At 43.5% G+C, this 16245-nt stretch overlaps 1 protein-coding gene across 1 annotated transcript in view; it reads left to right on the plus strand.

Moving 5' to 3' along the window:
* Positions 1-16245, plus strand: part of SLC16A3 (solute carrier family 16 member 3) — a 124240-nt gene that overhangs the window by 78174 nt on the left and 29821 nt on the right. The window contains exons 3-4 of the mRNA XM_086931200.1: positions 11616-11759; positions 13413-14186. Coding sequence (XP_086787326.1) covers positions 11616-11759; positions 13413-14186 — 918 coding nt within the window. The remainder of the gene's footprint in view (positions 1-11615; positions 11760-13412; positions 14187-16245) is intronic.

Below are 16245 nucleotides of genomic sequence, written 5' to 3' on the forward strand. Positions count from 1 at the left end.
AGCTCGTCATGAGCCACGGCGCTCGGGTGCTCATGACGAGCTCAGCTCGTCATGAGCCGTGGAACGCTTGCACGGCTTGCCCTGCTGTGCTGAGCGTTCCACAGGAACGGGTGTGGTCATGCTCGTCATGAGCATGCGGGCGCCGTGCCTCATGACGAGCTGAGCTCGTCATGAGCATGCGGGCGCCGTGCGCGCCCCCTCCCCCCAGCACAGCGGGAAAATAACCCCCGCAGCGAAGGGGTTATAATTTCCAGATTACCAGATGTATGCCGAACACTGTATCCCGTGCAAAAATTTCCATTTACAAATCATTGCTTTCAAGAGTGTTGGTTCAGATAAAGCAAACACAGACCATACGTCAGTGATGTGTTTAGTAACTGCTCAGAACCAATTAAATTGTGCTCTGCATGCATAGAGCTATAGGGTGATTCCACTGTCTCTGCGGTCTGCAATCATTAAATTAACAAGGGTTTTTTTCTAGTTAAACTTAATATTTGCATTTCTGAAAATTACATAAGTCATACAAGAAACCCCCCCTTGAGGTAATTCACACTTACCCTACCACTTACACACAAAATAGCCTTGCACCAATAGGATGACAGTGGACATAGAGGATGTAGTCAAATGAGGCAAATATAAAAAATATACAAATGTATTCACAATACCATATGCATCACAATACATAATAAAATTCACAACAGTCCCAAATCTAGACTATACAGTAATGTTAAAAACATCAGCATAAGGGCAAGAAATTGTTATTATTAAAAACACATTTGTACACAAAAAGACTAATTATTAAACACAAATATTGGGAACATACAAAAAAAGGAAAAAATAATTCCTATTTCCAGAGCGAACCACTAAATCGAACAGGGATCAATTAGGCAACTGTAGATAGTTATCCCAATACTTTTGTCCGTTACAGTTGTCCCCACAGATTTTATGTAGTTTTATCCAAAGGGCATGGACGCGTTTCGGTGGACATTAATTTTCGGCCAACACCTTTTTCAGGAAAGTCAAATAAAGTCCTAATTCTAAAAACAGTCTGCAAAAAATATAAACACAACAATAAACTTAAATCCCATTCATAGGAAATATAATGTCTGAAACCCAACCTTTTTTTAGTACATCCAGCCATTGTCCACAACTCAACCCACTGGTGGTAAAGATAAGGCCAACACATGCAACCACATATATTCACTCTATCTACAAATTCTCATCTGATTACGGGCTGAAACCAGCTCTACTATTCCATTACCTAGTCTCTGCTGTTATTTTCATTAATTCGTGGACCACAATACAATCCACATACCTCATCATGTGTTATATGGGCTACAATATACCCACCAATGAATGCATACAGGGGGTCCCACGCCTCCCTAATGTACCTCAAAGACAGGAGTTTCTGAAAATGACTACATGAATTATACTTTTCCAGCTTTCAAAAGAGTGCAGTGCTTTTGACATTTTGCAACAAAGTACAAGCAGGAGAGTAAGCGCTGCCATTGCCTTTGAAATTCTTTCTCTCTGCTTGGCTGTCAAACGGTTTGTATGGAACATGGAGTCTTGAATCTTGATATCATTACAACACTATCGAAGGACCGAGTAAAGCAGGCCAACAAGCTGCCTATCTGGCAGGGTGCCGAGCACTGTTGAGTGATGTGGATGCTGACAGGTATTACAGCAAATGCTTGCCTTCTAAATGATTTCTAAGAAGATCCTGATTTCAACTGCCACCAGCGCCTCCAGTAAAACAACATGCCACATTAACACTGTGAAAGAGCTATGGGTCATATGAGCAAAGCTTTTTAGAGGTCGCAAAATGTACAAAAGCCAAACTGCAGTAACATGTTACCGAAGCGCTATTTGACTTTGTGAATTGGTATTGGGAAGGGGCATGTTGAGGGCTTCCCCTCCAAATATCGATTTGCAGTGGCATGTATTAATGTTTTGCGACCGAATTCTGGCTTGGGACAGCTTGGCAGGACTGAGGAACCTCTGCCCTACACAGGGAGAACGATCAGCAGATAAAAGAATAGACATCTGTAATAATTTCTCAATGCAAAGGTCAGGCCATGTTAATGGCGAGTGCTTCCTCCATTCCCAAAGAAAAGAAATATGAGGCGTGGACGTAATGCTAATGTCTGATGTTTGGCAGTATAGGAGGCCAAGGGGAGCATGTGGCAGCATAGTAGGCTGAATGGCAATACAAGTCACTGAGGCCCTCCATTTTACAGTTGCAACCCTGCCCCTTAATCCATCTCCCCACGGGTACATAGCTAACAATAGTGCAAAAGATGCATTGACACCAAGGCCTTGAGGTGGGAGGGGCCCACTGCACTCCAATTATAGTTGCCTTTTACAAGCCAACGACAGATTCCGGCCATATTTTTCTTGCTTGCATATGGGTCACTGCAGCTCCACCTGAGGGGTCGTTCAGAGAACACACACCTAGAAAATCTGCCAATATAATTGAGGGTTCTGTCTAGTAAACCTTTCTTTCAAAATTCACAGGCCTATCCCATAACTCCTGGCACTACACTTTAACCCATATCTCTAATCACAAACTTACGAAGTACTTGCACTTTTTTATTCCACTCTACAGCACTGGTTGTAAGAGGCGATAGATAGACAAGATGTGCATTGGAGCAGGTACAGGATCAGTGAGTGAGCAGGCATAAGGGATCTGTGAAGAACCAGACAGGGTTTGTGAGGGAGAGAAAGAATTCACAGGGCCTACAAAGCAGTAGAAACAGTGAATGTAAGAAGCAGCAGTGTAACAGGTTCCAGGAGGGAATATGGGGTCTGGGAGGAGGTTAATTTTCAATATCAGAGAGGGATCGAGGTACAAGTAGGCATCTATGACAAATCTGTTTCATGGTAAGAGAAAGCTCTAGACCCTTTCGTTTCTGTGCAAGCATAAGTGCACATGTTAAGTCCTGGACACATCGGTGTCCAGGCGAATGTAAGCCCAGGATTCACCAGTATCTGTGTGAGTGTAAGGCCCCCATCCATCAGTTTCTGAGTGACTGGGGGTCAAAGATTTATCTGTTTCTGGCTAAGTGTAAATACAGGAACCCCACAGCATGAGTGAGTCTAAATTATTTAAGGGTGAGTGTAATTTACAGACTTATCAATATACAGCAGAGCATAAGAGAACGACGCAATAGTTTCTAGGTAAGTGCAAGGGTAAACAGCCTTTACAATGAAACTTTTACAAAGGACTACCATTACGACGTAACCATTACAACGCAAACCATTCTAACGCATTGCGCTGGGGGGCTCTCAAGGATAGAGAATAGATTCAATTTACTATCCAACACCTTCCCTACTATCCACGGGGACTGGAGTTGGAATAGTAAATTAAACTATTCACTGTCCAGCACCCCAAAGCACTATGCGTTGTAATGTTATGCGTTGTAAAAACTGCGTTGTAACGGCATGCGTGGTAAAAGCATGCGTTGTAACGTCATACATCCAAGTGCAAGTCCATGATCCGTCAGTTTCGCGATGAGTATACCTCCGGCGCACATAAGTTTTATGGGTGGACTGACATCCAGATCCACCATGATAAAACAAAGTGGAGGTCCATGATGAATCGTTTTTAAGAGTGAAGGTAAATTCCGGGCCCATAGATTTTAGGTGAGTGTTAGTCGAGGGACCAACAGTTTGGAAAATCCAGAGTGGATCGGTTTCTGGTGTTGCAAGGCCAACACTAATTAGTTTCTGAGTAAGTATAGGTCTAGGGAGTCCAAGTCCTGAACCTATCAGGTTTCAGAGTAGAAGTGGGTCCATAGTTAACAGTTTAGGAATGAGTTTAAAAAATCTAGGGCTAGATGTAGGTAACTGGGATATACCGATTCCTAAATACCAAATTTTAACAATTCGGTATTTAGGAATCAGTATTTCAGATGTAGGTAAGAATTCGGTAAAAAATACTTAATTCTTAATATTTGTTATTACCGAATCGGTAATTGAGATTCGGTAATAATGAATACCTATCCATTCATTCCTATAGGCTTGGAGGCCCATAGGAATTAATGTGAAGACATTCCGTATTACCGATTCAGTATTACCGAATCGGTAATACCGGGAGGTATTTCAAGGGTGCCAGGGTGTCCAAAGGACACCCTGTTGCACCCCTGAAATGTGCATGTGTGCACATGTGTCACACATGCATGCTCTAAGGGCATGGATGTGTGCCACATGGCACACTTCAAAAAGCAAAAAAGTGCTTTTTGAAAGGAAATCGCTATTTACCACCAACTTGGAGTTGGTGGTAAATAGCGAATCCTTATGCCTGAAGTGCGCTGTTTTAAGTGCTACCTACATTGCATTTAAGGAATTGGTATTACCGACTCCTTAAATGCAAGGCCATAAGGAATCGGTATTAAGGAATCAGTATTTACCAATTCCTTAATACCAAATCCTCCCTACATCTCAGTTCCCTAAATACCGGGGGGTAACGGTAAAATTTAACGAATTTCACCGTTACCGACCAGTGTTGGGCCACCTACATATGGCCCTTAGTTCTTATCAGCATATGGGTGTGTGGAGGACCCATCAGTTTTTGAGTGAGAGTGGGCACAGCACCCATAAATTTAGGGATGAATGTAAATCCAGGATCCATTAGATTGTGGGTGGCTGTACCTCCAGAGACCATTAGTTTTTTCTGTAGATTAACATCTATAATCTATTAGTTAAGCAGAGGAGTGAAAGTCCATGTTCCATCAATATTTAACTGAAGAAAATTCCATTTTGTGAGTGGGTGTAAATGCAAACTTGATCGGTTTATCATGGTGCAAGTCCAAGACTCCTCATTTTCGGAATGAATTTAAGGTTTCATCAGTTTCTGAGCAAGTTTAAGTCAAGGAGCCATAATTTTTTGGATTAGCCTAAATCCGAGACCCATCAATTTCCAGGTAAGTGTAAGTTATCAATCTATTAGTGTCCAGATGAGATGAAGCCCAGGACCGTCCAGCTGCATATTTTAGGGTGTTCAGTGGAAAATGACTCGGGGACAAGGGGTACATTGGTCAGCCTACAAAAAGATGATGGATAACAGAGAGACATGTTTTTAGGTTTTGACTGGCCATGCGCTTTGCGCATGTGCCAAAAAACCTCTTGAGTTGTGTGTGTGGGTTTGGGTCGGCCCTCGTCATTCATTGGCTGGCTCCATAAATGGAGCCTAGCCATTGGACGAGGGGCCTGTCCGTCAATGCCGGACCAGACACGGGGGCGTTCCCGACATTCTTTGGCTTTTGCCGACGTCACGCGATGCCGGGAACGCCCCCGATTCTGGTCCGGCATTGCCGGCACCTCCCTTGCTCCCCCTCCCGCTTGTTGTTTGATGTATTTCTAATTGGCATGTTGGTACTGCATTATATTGACCCGTGTTTATTTAACTGGCGGATCTGTAGATTGAGGGGCCTATGGTATAGTTAGTGCTCCTTTCTACCTCTGTTCGCGCGCTTGACACGGTATGCGGTAGAGCGTGTATTCACCCTACTCCACTTTTCAATAGTGTGCGTGTTTTTTCTTTCTTACTTCTTGCTGTATTTTCCGTGTTTTGTCTATCTCCGTTACTAACGGGTTCCTTTTCTATATTACAATGCTTGTTTTTTTTGTTGGGGGGGAGAACTTGGCATTACTTTTTAGCAATAACTGTAGCTTGGTGTCCAGCTCGCCATAAACACACGATGTGTTGTATAAGGACCCCCCCCCCCTCCCTCCCTTCAATGGTGATCTTCAGCGCTCTTCTCCGATGCATGAGCGCGGTTTCTTGTCTTCTAATTTCCCATCGGTGGCTTTTACAGGCCTCGCACTAGATGGGCTGCACCTGCTAGCTTATAATATATAACGATGTTGCCCTTGAACACAAGAGCAGAGTCTCTATAGTCTTCCTCATGTGTATACACTACTTGGGTGAAAGTAGTAAAGGTGTTTGTGAGTCGTAACTTTTTTATTACTTCTATGGTTTCATTTGTTTTCCTCTGGAGGAGGGTATTAAGTGATTCCGGTTACCTAGGACTGCATCATAGTTTAGTGTTGGGGCAGTTAAGTACTTACAACACGTGCTAACGACTTGTAAGTGGAAATCCCTGTTCCTAATCTCTGACCTCCCCCTCCCAGTAACAAGGGGCCACATTCCCTGATCCCCACGCACCCCCTGCTGCAATAAATGGGGTTATGGGACCCGGAGGGGATGGACATCTACATACCTATAAACGAGACCCCCCGGGGTTCTTTAGGTCTTCTTACCCCCACAACAAAATGCATCTGTCCGAGAAGAGTGCAGCCTGCAGGAGGCCAAAAGTGACTATAGCTCTGCGCTTTCAGAACCCATCCCCGGCCAACACTAGGAAAGCTAATTTCTCCCTTGAGTGAAATGACGGCGTTTAAATTCAAAGCACAGAAAGTTAAGTGCTTATATTTGCCTCCCTCCAATAGCCTAATCTTCTGGCCGCTAGATGTCGCTGGCACCCGGCGTAGCAGCCGAAGTGGGAGGGACGCATATTTTGTTAGGGTTCTACGCGTTAGTATTATTATCCAGGTTTTTTTATCCTTCTTTAAATGTGGTTAGTCTGTTATGACACACACTTTAAATACACGAGAAGATATGGTGTGGCTTAATTAGTACCCCAGCTGCCGACTTTGGTACAGGGGAGCTCGAGTACCAACGCCTGCTCGCTTTCCTTTAATTCTGGGCTAATTAAGTAACTTCTCCCCTGTCTTCGATGAACACGGACTGTTTGTGATAGAATCTTTAGCTCATGTGAAGCTAATATTCCTTAGCGACATGCGCGCCATATACAACTGAAAAAATGAAGACACCCAAAGTAACTTAACATTAACTGGGGACAATTGAGAGTTCGGTAAAGCGAAAATGACGGTACGTTCTTTGCCTCAGATTTCGGGGGTGGGGGGCGGAGTAGTCAGCCCTTTGACATATATTCACTCACTGTACTCATCTGTGAGAAATCATTATCTGTATCATAAGTATATGAAATGTAAAGCGAACGAGTTAGTTTCTAGGTGCCCAGTGGGTTTCAGTTTGGCCTTCCTTTCAGGGGTTCTCCAAGTGACGAAGCCCATCCTGACCAGGTCCTTGCCTTGCCCATTAAATACTTGATCTGTTTAGTGTGACCAGATCTTTAGAACGAAAAACCGGGACATTTTGGAAAAATAGGACTACAATTTTTCATCCAAGGAATGGCACAGAAATTGCAGCTCTCGTCAACATAGGATCACAGAAGATGCATTAAGTAAACAAATAAAACGTAATTTCTACAACCAACGTTCTTCCTAATGAAACTGCTCTATGAAGAGCTATTAAACCACCTGCTGCACTATTGATAACTAGGACGCGCTGCTATGGACACCCCGCGCTGTTGGGCGTGTTCTGGTTGCGAGCTGTTCTGCTACGGCGCTTCTGGCCGACTCCGATTCACTGAAAAATCGGACACCATTGCACAGTGGCACGAGCCATTTCAATAGAAAGTGAAGATAGCGCATGCTCCTATCCATCAGAGCTGGGCGACACGGCGCCAAAATGAGTGTGTACAACAAGGCTCTTGTGTGGCACTTGAATCATAAAGGCTAACCTGGACGCTGACTATCCACCTATTGTCTCTCGAGTAAGGGTGAGACCAGAAGTTTAGCAATGTGAGACATGCAAGTGAATAGGCTTCACAAAACATTTTGGAATATATCAGGCGCGTGGCTTCGAGGACGAGGGGGGTCACATCCCCACTCCCCCACACTCCAATAAATGTATTCTATGCTCTAAATCTGTTCAATCGTGTATGGTGAGGTGTCTGTCGGATTTACCCCCGTTGCAGGTCTGAAAATGTTTGTAGATTTACAAAATATGTTTAAATACGTCTAACAATTCCCACTCGTCACACTTTTTCCACTGCTCCTTAAACGCCCCCTAAGCACTGCTTCTCAATTTGTTAACCTGATTTGTCAGCGTGATTGTTGTAAAATCTGGAGATCGCGTTCCACACACTTAACTGGCCAAGCTACGCTCCTTGATTACATACGTCTTGTCTATCTACACTGCCTTGGACCCTGACTACTTTCCAGAAGACATGGACCCATCCCATATCAGAGCTGGCTTGTCTTTCCACTTAGGAACAGTTCCAGCCCTCTTAAAGTTCACACTTTTGCACATGAACTTGAAATCTCTCCACCTACTTTACCATCTCATCCAACCTGCTTGAGGATCTCACAACCTAAATCAACCGTCTTCTCAGTTGCTACTAATAGCAGAAACTAACTTTTCTCTTCAAGACTGCTCAGACCGTTTTCAGAAGAATATAAATACCCCCTGAATTCCAGCAAATTGTGCTCACTACTTAGGAGTGCAAACTGAACCCCACAATGTTTAACTATAGTATACTGAAAATATATAAGTTCTGTTTCAGGCTGCACATTACTGATGGCACAAAACATCCGTGTCCTTTCTATAGCCTCTGGTAGGCACATGCTCTGTTCATACTTTGTGCGTTCCTGCCCACTGCTCTTTAACCCCCACCCTCTTATCTTTGAACAATGTCTTCTACCCTCGGCCCATCGGCCATTATGAATGACTTGATTGTTTCTGTAATGTCATTCCCCAAACTGGGTGTGCACCTCACTCTCAACGTATCATACGTGGTGTATCCCAGAGCTGTGACATGTTGGAGCTCCAGGCTTATACCAGCCATTATAAGCCCGGAGCACTCCATTGTTTTCAATGGAGCTCCCAACATTCCAATGTTCTAATTGTCAGTACAACCACAAGTGGCGAGGTCCACCCCATCAGGGTGAAGCTGCACAAACCACCTAAATTCACACGATTAAAATGCTTTAGATCTACCCTCCAGTTGCCTTCACCACAGCTATTGAGCATATACTATGGCATGGCAAAGTAATCATTGGCACATTATCCTACCTATTCATCCTACGCTCTCTGCCTGCTCAGGCAGGTTGAAAGAATAATCTGCCAGGCAACCTTGGAGGAATCTGCGAATGTCAACCCATCGATCAAGAGCAATGCCAATAGCTCTAACTTTAACAAAGGCAAAACCATTGCATTGTAAATGCTTGTTTTATAATGCGAGTAAGAAGTGCAGAGGATAGCGTGATTAATGCAAACATTATACCAGAATGAAAAGGCCTGGAGCAGACATATGAAAACGGAGCGGTGACAACGACAGAAAAGCTAGATTCCAGTCAGACTCTGCCAGGTTAAATGGTGAAAAATGAGCACGAACAAACACCACTGTTAAGGGGGTGTAGAATAATGAGATGAAATGAGTCTTCGTGGATTGCACCCTCCTAATCACCTTCTATTCGATCAAAAGTAATACTGACTGACTAAAGAGTTTTGCCCAAGGAAATTATCAGTAGTATATGGGTCACCTAATCCATGTTCAAGATGTGGATAGTTAAAAAACAAATGTAGGTGTCATGCTTCATCATAGGGCTCCCTCATTCGTCAGGAATGACAAATGGGCTCTCTATGGTATAGGGAGTACTTTTAGTTAGAACAGTGATGGTATGAGGATCTTAAAGGTTGGACTCAAAACCTCCAGGAGTTTTTCAAGGCACTACTTATTAGTAGGTAACCCTGGAGATGGTAAAAGTCAGAATTGCAATGTACAAGCGTACTTCCTCTTGCATCAATAGGCCAAAGTGCATCAGCTAAAGAGTAACCATAGCTAGCGCGCTGAGTGGGTAAAGTGCTGTAAAAAGTGTCAAAGAAGTGTAAAAGAAAATTGTAAAAATATTACTCAGTTATTAAGTAATTTAGGGGCCTATTAGTATGGTGGGCGGATCACCATCGCAGGCCCGGCGGTGGCCACCGCCGGCCCGGCTGTGACGATCCGCCCATCTGTTCCTGTTTTATCCCCGCCATATTAGTATTGCTAGGGGTACCGTGGCGGACGGAAAGACAGTCCGCTGCTTTTCCGCCAGTCGGCAATCATTACGATTGCCGGTCAGATGGAAAAAGGCAGGCACCGCCATCCATATTATGATAAGTGTGGTAGGTGGAAATAACACGTGCATCCCACCTGTAGCCATGGGATGTCATCATTAAGACCTGTAATGTGTGTCTTAAGGTGGTATACCCATCTCTGTTGTTTATTTAACAATCTTTGTTGAGTAGCCTTCAACAAAATCATCCATTTGAGATAATTTCCTGTATGTTGTTTCTGCAGGAAATGCTCCAGCATTTTTGTTCTTCTATTCTCATTTATGTGACTACAGATTTTTTGGGTCGCCATCCTTAAGTAGTTTAAGTTGCAGGGGCATATAATTATGTAAATTACATTCTCCCTATTACAATTGGTGAATGTCCTTAGCAGTCACGGTTTCCCAGTGACGATATTTACTTCTTGTTGGTGCTGGTAAGAGGACATGATGAACATCTCCTGCACAGGCGGTGATTGACCACTGGTGAAAATTCCTAAAGTATATTCGTGCTGTACGAGGGATCTTTCTTCTGTTTTGAACGTACCAACAGGTGCCTAATTTTACAGTTGTGCTTAAATATAACAAGGGTTATTCTAATCCGTTGTCTGTACTATTTAATATTCTCCAGTCATTGGAGATTATCTTCTTGATTTAGTTCAATGGTGAGAAAACATGACCCACGTGTGCCTTTGCAGTGATTCGCTAACACATGCATTGAGTAATTCTACTCTTTATGCTAATTCTCGTGCATTGGGTGATTCTACTTTTTATGCTAATTAATGTTTTTTTTAATTTAAGTTCTTGTTTTGTGTATGTGTTTATGTTTCTGTTTGACTTTGAAGGGCCGCACTTTCTACAAATGTCCAAGTATTCAAGGATATTTTGGCATGGAATCTTTAAAGTATGAATGGGTGCGTTCAGTATGAGTGTGAATTGTTGCCAAATTACCAAGAGAACCAGGACCTGATAAAAGCCAGGGACCCCGTACAGGGCCAATAACTCCAGAAACAGGTTGACCTACTGATGCAGGAGGAATTACGTTCCTGGGCATTACGACTCTTAATATTAGCTATCGCTAGGGTTCTCGACAATTAAAGTAGTGACTTTAAAAGCTTCTGGAGGGTTTTAGCCCAACTTTTAGGATTCTCGTACCATCAGCACCCTCACTAAAAGTGCTCCCTATATGATAGGGAGTCCATTTGTCATTATAATCATTCTTGCCAAATGAGGGAGACCTATGAGGAAGCATGACACCTATGTTGGCGTGTGAGTGTGGGCTTACCTAACATTTTTTAAATGTGTTTAAACCTGGAACACATACCCAGGACAGATGAGGTGGCCCATATACTACGGATAATTTCCTTGGCCAACACTCTTTAGTCATTACTGATAAACAGCAGCGACAATGATATGTAATATGAGGCTAGATCTGTGTTTACAGACCTATACTGAACCACAGGGCAGGTGCATAGAATTTGACTGACTATAACACCTTTTAAATGCGATTTCCATGATATTGTAGCAAAAATGTAATTTCACAATTATACAACTGCATGCTTTTGAGTCTGTTTAACAGAAATACGAGTGTAGAAGTGCTCCCCACCGGTCACATCCTCATCTGAAGCTGCTCTTCTGTTCCTCAACTTTAGGACCCTTGTGCAGTGTGTGTGTGAATCGATTTGGATGTCGACCGGTCATGATGGTTGGAGGCATCTTTGCCTCGACAGGGATGATCCTGGCGTCCTTCTCTACCAGCATCATTCACATCTACCTCACTGTGGGTGTGATTACGGGTAAGTATTGCAGCCAATACCAGTGCCTGTCTGCAGACAGCTCCCTGTCCAAGGCATGTTAGAATCGTAGACATGTAGAGGCCAAAGGGACCCCGAGAGCACCATGCCCAAATCCTTGCTGTAGTACTTGCCCTTTTCCATCGTGCTAGACTCCTACTCTGGTCAGAGCTTAATTTGAACTGGTGGTTGCTGGTGGGGGCCAATTAACTTTTGGAGACCAGCACTTATTTTACCGCATCAGATATTTACAGAGAGCAAAAAATGGAAAACCCTCAAATTAGAAAGGATAAGAAAGACGAAGAAAACGTCAATAAGAAAGAAAGCTTGAACTTACAAGAGTGAGATCAGAGGGCAAGGAGTGTCTGGTAACTAATTAAGAAGCATGAGGTGGACGTAAAAATACCAGCCTTAGTATTTGGCGTGCCAAGGCTTAATTGCTGCAGGCTCCTGAGCAGAGCTTGGGGCGTCGGCACTCTTTCTTTTACAAATCAAGCACTGTAATCCTGTTCAACCTCTTACTCAGGTACTGGACCCATTTTTCTCAACACTTTCCTGTGGTATTAGACCTTGTGCATAATTGTAACCCACGCCACTGGGCTCGAACCCACACATCATGTTCACTCCCTTACTACGGTACTGCTCTACTTGCATTGCCCCCCCCCCCCCCCCAACGCTAGTGAAGGACGTTGTGCATCCTAAATCCCCATCGGTGGTATTGGACTCACTGCACTGTTTTTAAGCCCCTACTAAGGTAATGGAATGTGAGCTGGTATTCGTCCCTAGGAATCTTACTCACTCAGTGCACAATAGATTGAATTCTGCAACTAACATATACCAGCCAGCCATTCACTGACACTCCAAATGTAAATTGTTATTCCTGAGCTCTTTAATCTATCTGCCCTGTACCACCAAAAAGTCTTCCATGGAAAGCTTTTGGAAGGACTATTTCCAGCCATATCACCAATACTGATTACATTGACAATTTGTATAGCTTCTCCCAGACACTGTTTTAAAATCAAACTACTCATTTACTGATTCATTAGAAATCATTATATTAGCTAACATATTAAAGTATGTAGTCATTGAATCTTACCTTCAAACATTAATCAGCATGGTTTTAAAGAGTTATGTATAAAGTATGCACAATTCCTTAACTATAAAGTGAAATATGTTGATAATGCATAACATTCCTGAATTCATGTTATGTACCTCAGAAGGATGAAGGTCTGATTTTCCTCAGTCTGGATAAGAATGTTATCTGAGGCTTTAAAGAGATCTTCGCAGTGTAAACGCAACCCCTTGGCCTATCTTGCGAGCTGTAAAGTCACAGCTGAGTGCTGTGGTCAAAGACTGTACAAGGTGAGTGGAGCGAGAAAGGTCTCTTAAGAAACGCCGTTATTGGCAGTGTGTACTGTAGAAGCTAGGAAGAGGACTGCCACCTAGACAGGAGCAGAGAGCGGAATGTTTTCAGGCACCAGAATAGGGAGTGTTTTTGTAGCGGGCTGCCCTACTGGAATGCATCAGTATTATTCGTTTGTGGTTTTGGAAACACAGACAGACCGAGAGGTCCCAGAACGCCTTCCTTAGGCTGGAAGTTCGCATAAATGGAGGGCCGCTTACCTCTGATTTCCATTTGTTTACATTGCATTGCAGGTTTGGGCCTGGCCCTCAACTTCCAGCCCTCTCTGATCATGTTGAACCGATACTTCGACAAGCGTCGCCCCTTGGCCAACGGGCTCGCGGCGGCTGGCAGCCCCGTATTCCTCTGCACCCTGTCGCCGCTGGGGCAGCTGCTCGAGTACCACTACGGCTGGCGGGGGGGCTTTCTCATCCTCGGGGGGTTGCTGCTCAATTGCTGCGCCTGCGGAGCTCTGATGAGGCCGCTGCTGCCCCCGAAGACCCTGGAAGATAAAAAGGATGACAAGGTCGTGGAAAAGAAGCCTGCAAGGAAACTTCTCGACTTTAGCGTCTTCAAGGACAGGGGCTTTGTCATCTACACCATTGCGGCCTCCATCATGGTCCTCGGCCTCTTCGTGCCTCCAGTGTTTGTCGTGAGCTACGCCAAGGACATGGGCACTCCAGACACCAAGGCGGCCTTCCTGCTCTCCATTCTTGGCTTTGTTGACATCTTTGCCCGGCCGGCTTGCGGTATGCTCGCTGGCCTAGATTGGGTGCGGCCCCGCTGCGTCTACCTCTTCAGCTTCGCAATGCTTTTCAACGGCTGCACAGACCTCATCAGCTCCATGGCTACCACGTATGGTGGCCTGGTGGCCTTCTGCATCTTCTTCGGCATTTCCTATGGCATGGTGGGGGCCCTGCAGTTCGAGGTCCTGATGGCTATTGTTGGAACAAAGAGGTTCTCCAGTGCCATCGGCCTGGTGCTCCTGGCAGAAGCCTGTGCAGTTTTGGTCGGTCCTCCTTCGGCAGGTAAATGCTCACTTGTTTGTTTCTGACTAACTCAATTCTGCAATTACCTTCATCTGTTTTTCCCCAAATGTTATTAAAATATAAATAAGATGTAACATTCATGAGATACGAGTTAGAATGTCACAATGTCACTTCTTAATGCACCTCTTATAAGATCAGGGGGCATTCATCCAACCTGGGGGGTTCTATTCCCCCATCCTATTTTTTGTAAGTGTAACATTACAGACCAGATACACTCTAAATGTACATTTAGGGTTCATGTGGTTTAACAATGGGTGGTTCAGATGATAAAATTGAGCCAATGCTTTGCAAAATTAGACTGTTTCACCTGTTTTTTTTAAAAGAAATATCTTTATTGGCATTTCCATAGACAACAGTAGCATCTGTCATAATGTGATCTTGCAAAAACTACTGTTAGCTAGATAGAATGTTTCCTGATGTTTGCTTGATCTGCGGACCTCGTGTTCTGCAGTCACTGGTTCTTCTAACTATGAGGTGTCAGCTGTGTGTAGACCACCAATGAAGAGCTATTACTTCACATTAGTAGGGCAAAAAAGAAACGCATATATGCTAGTTTTATCGCGAGTCCTTCCTTCCAAGCGAGACTTAATAAGCGCACTTGTGTGGTTAAGCCGATAGATGGCGGTGTTTTTCTTCTCTGCGTGTATAGACAGCCTTTGTCTCGTAACACCAAATGTTAAGTACATCTGTTCTGTTTTCCCTGTAAGACTGTGTGAGCTCCCTTATCAACACAACCAAATAACCCAAATAGGATGAGGTACACTTAACCCCTTTGCTGCCAGGCCTGTTCCCCTGTGCCACGCCTTTTTTTGGGCTATTTGGGGCTGTTTGCGCTTAGGCCCCCATAACTTTTTGTCCACATAAGGTATCCACGCCAAATTTGCGTCCTTTTTTCTAAAATCCAAAGGATTGTAAAGGTATCCATGGTTTGTGGCTTCTCCTTGAGGGGACTGAAAAATTAGCCAAAATACAGCGAAATTGGTTTTTGGTGGGGCAGACTTTTATCAGAAAATTAAACATTTCTACACAGTATTGGCATTTTACTGGGACATAGCTTATTTTTCCAATTTTTTTTTTGCTTTCAACCTCCTTCCAGTTAGTGGTAGAAATGTATGTGAAACCAATAATGAATACTAGAAAGCAATACATTTCTTAAAAGTAGACACATTACTGAATTCAGCAAGGGGTCAATTGTGTAGAGCCTTCAAGGTTTTCCTATAGAAAGTAACTGTTGAAATAAAAAATAAGAAAATATTGAAATTGAGTTGAAAAAAACACCCATTTGTGCCTACATTTTCACCTGTTACTTCTTCTACGGTAGATTTTTTTAAAGCAATATACCGTTACATCCGCTGGACCCTTCTGACTGCAGGGATATATAGGGCTTGTACGTTCACAAAGAACCCGAGGTACCCAGAGCCAATATCTGAGCTTCACCTTGCTATGGATTTTCATTGTGTACTGGGTATACAGAAATTCATTTGGTAAAATATAAAGAGTGAAAAACAGGTATCTAGGAAACCTAAGTATTTCTGAAATGGGAACAAGATATGGAGTTTAGAAGCAGTAGGTATTTGTGCATCTCTGAATTTGTGGGTACTCATATTAGCATGCGAATTAGAGGGTATTTTTCAAAATGACTTCTTTTTTACCATTGTATTACATTTGTAATGCAGAAATGCATAGAAAGACAAATGTAATAACACTTGTTCTACTATTCTGTGTTCCCTTAAGTCTCCCAATAAAAATGGTACCTCACTTGTGTGCGTAGGCCTAGTGCATGTGAGAGGAAATGGCCCAAAACACAATGTGGCCACATCTCATTTTTCTACTGAAAACTGACCATTTTTTTTGCAATGTGCCTTGCTGTGGATTTTGGGTTCTGGCTCAGCCGGCACCTAGGGAAACCTAGCAAACCTGTGCATTTTTTAAAACTAGACTCCCAGAGGAATCCAGGAAGGGTAACTTGTTCTGTTACCCAGAATCACTAGCAAAACCTCAAACTTTGTAAAAAAAAACACACAAAAAAACACAGTTA

The sequence above is a fragment of the Lissotriton vulgaris genome, chromosome 7 (genome assembly GCF_964263255.1).
Source record: "Lissotriton vulgaris chromosome 7, aLisVul1.2, whole genome shotgun sequence".
NCBI classification, from domain to species: Eukaryota; Metazoa; Chordata; class Amphibia; order Caudata; family Salamandridae; genus Lissotriton; species Lissotriton vulgaris.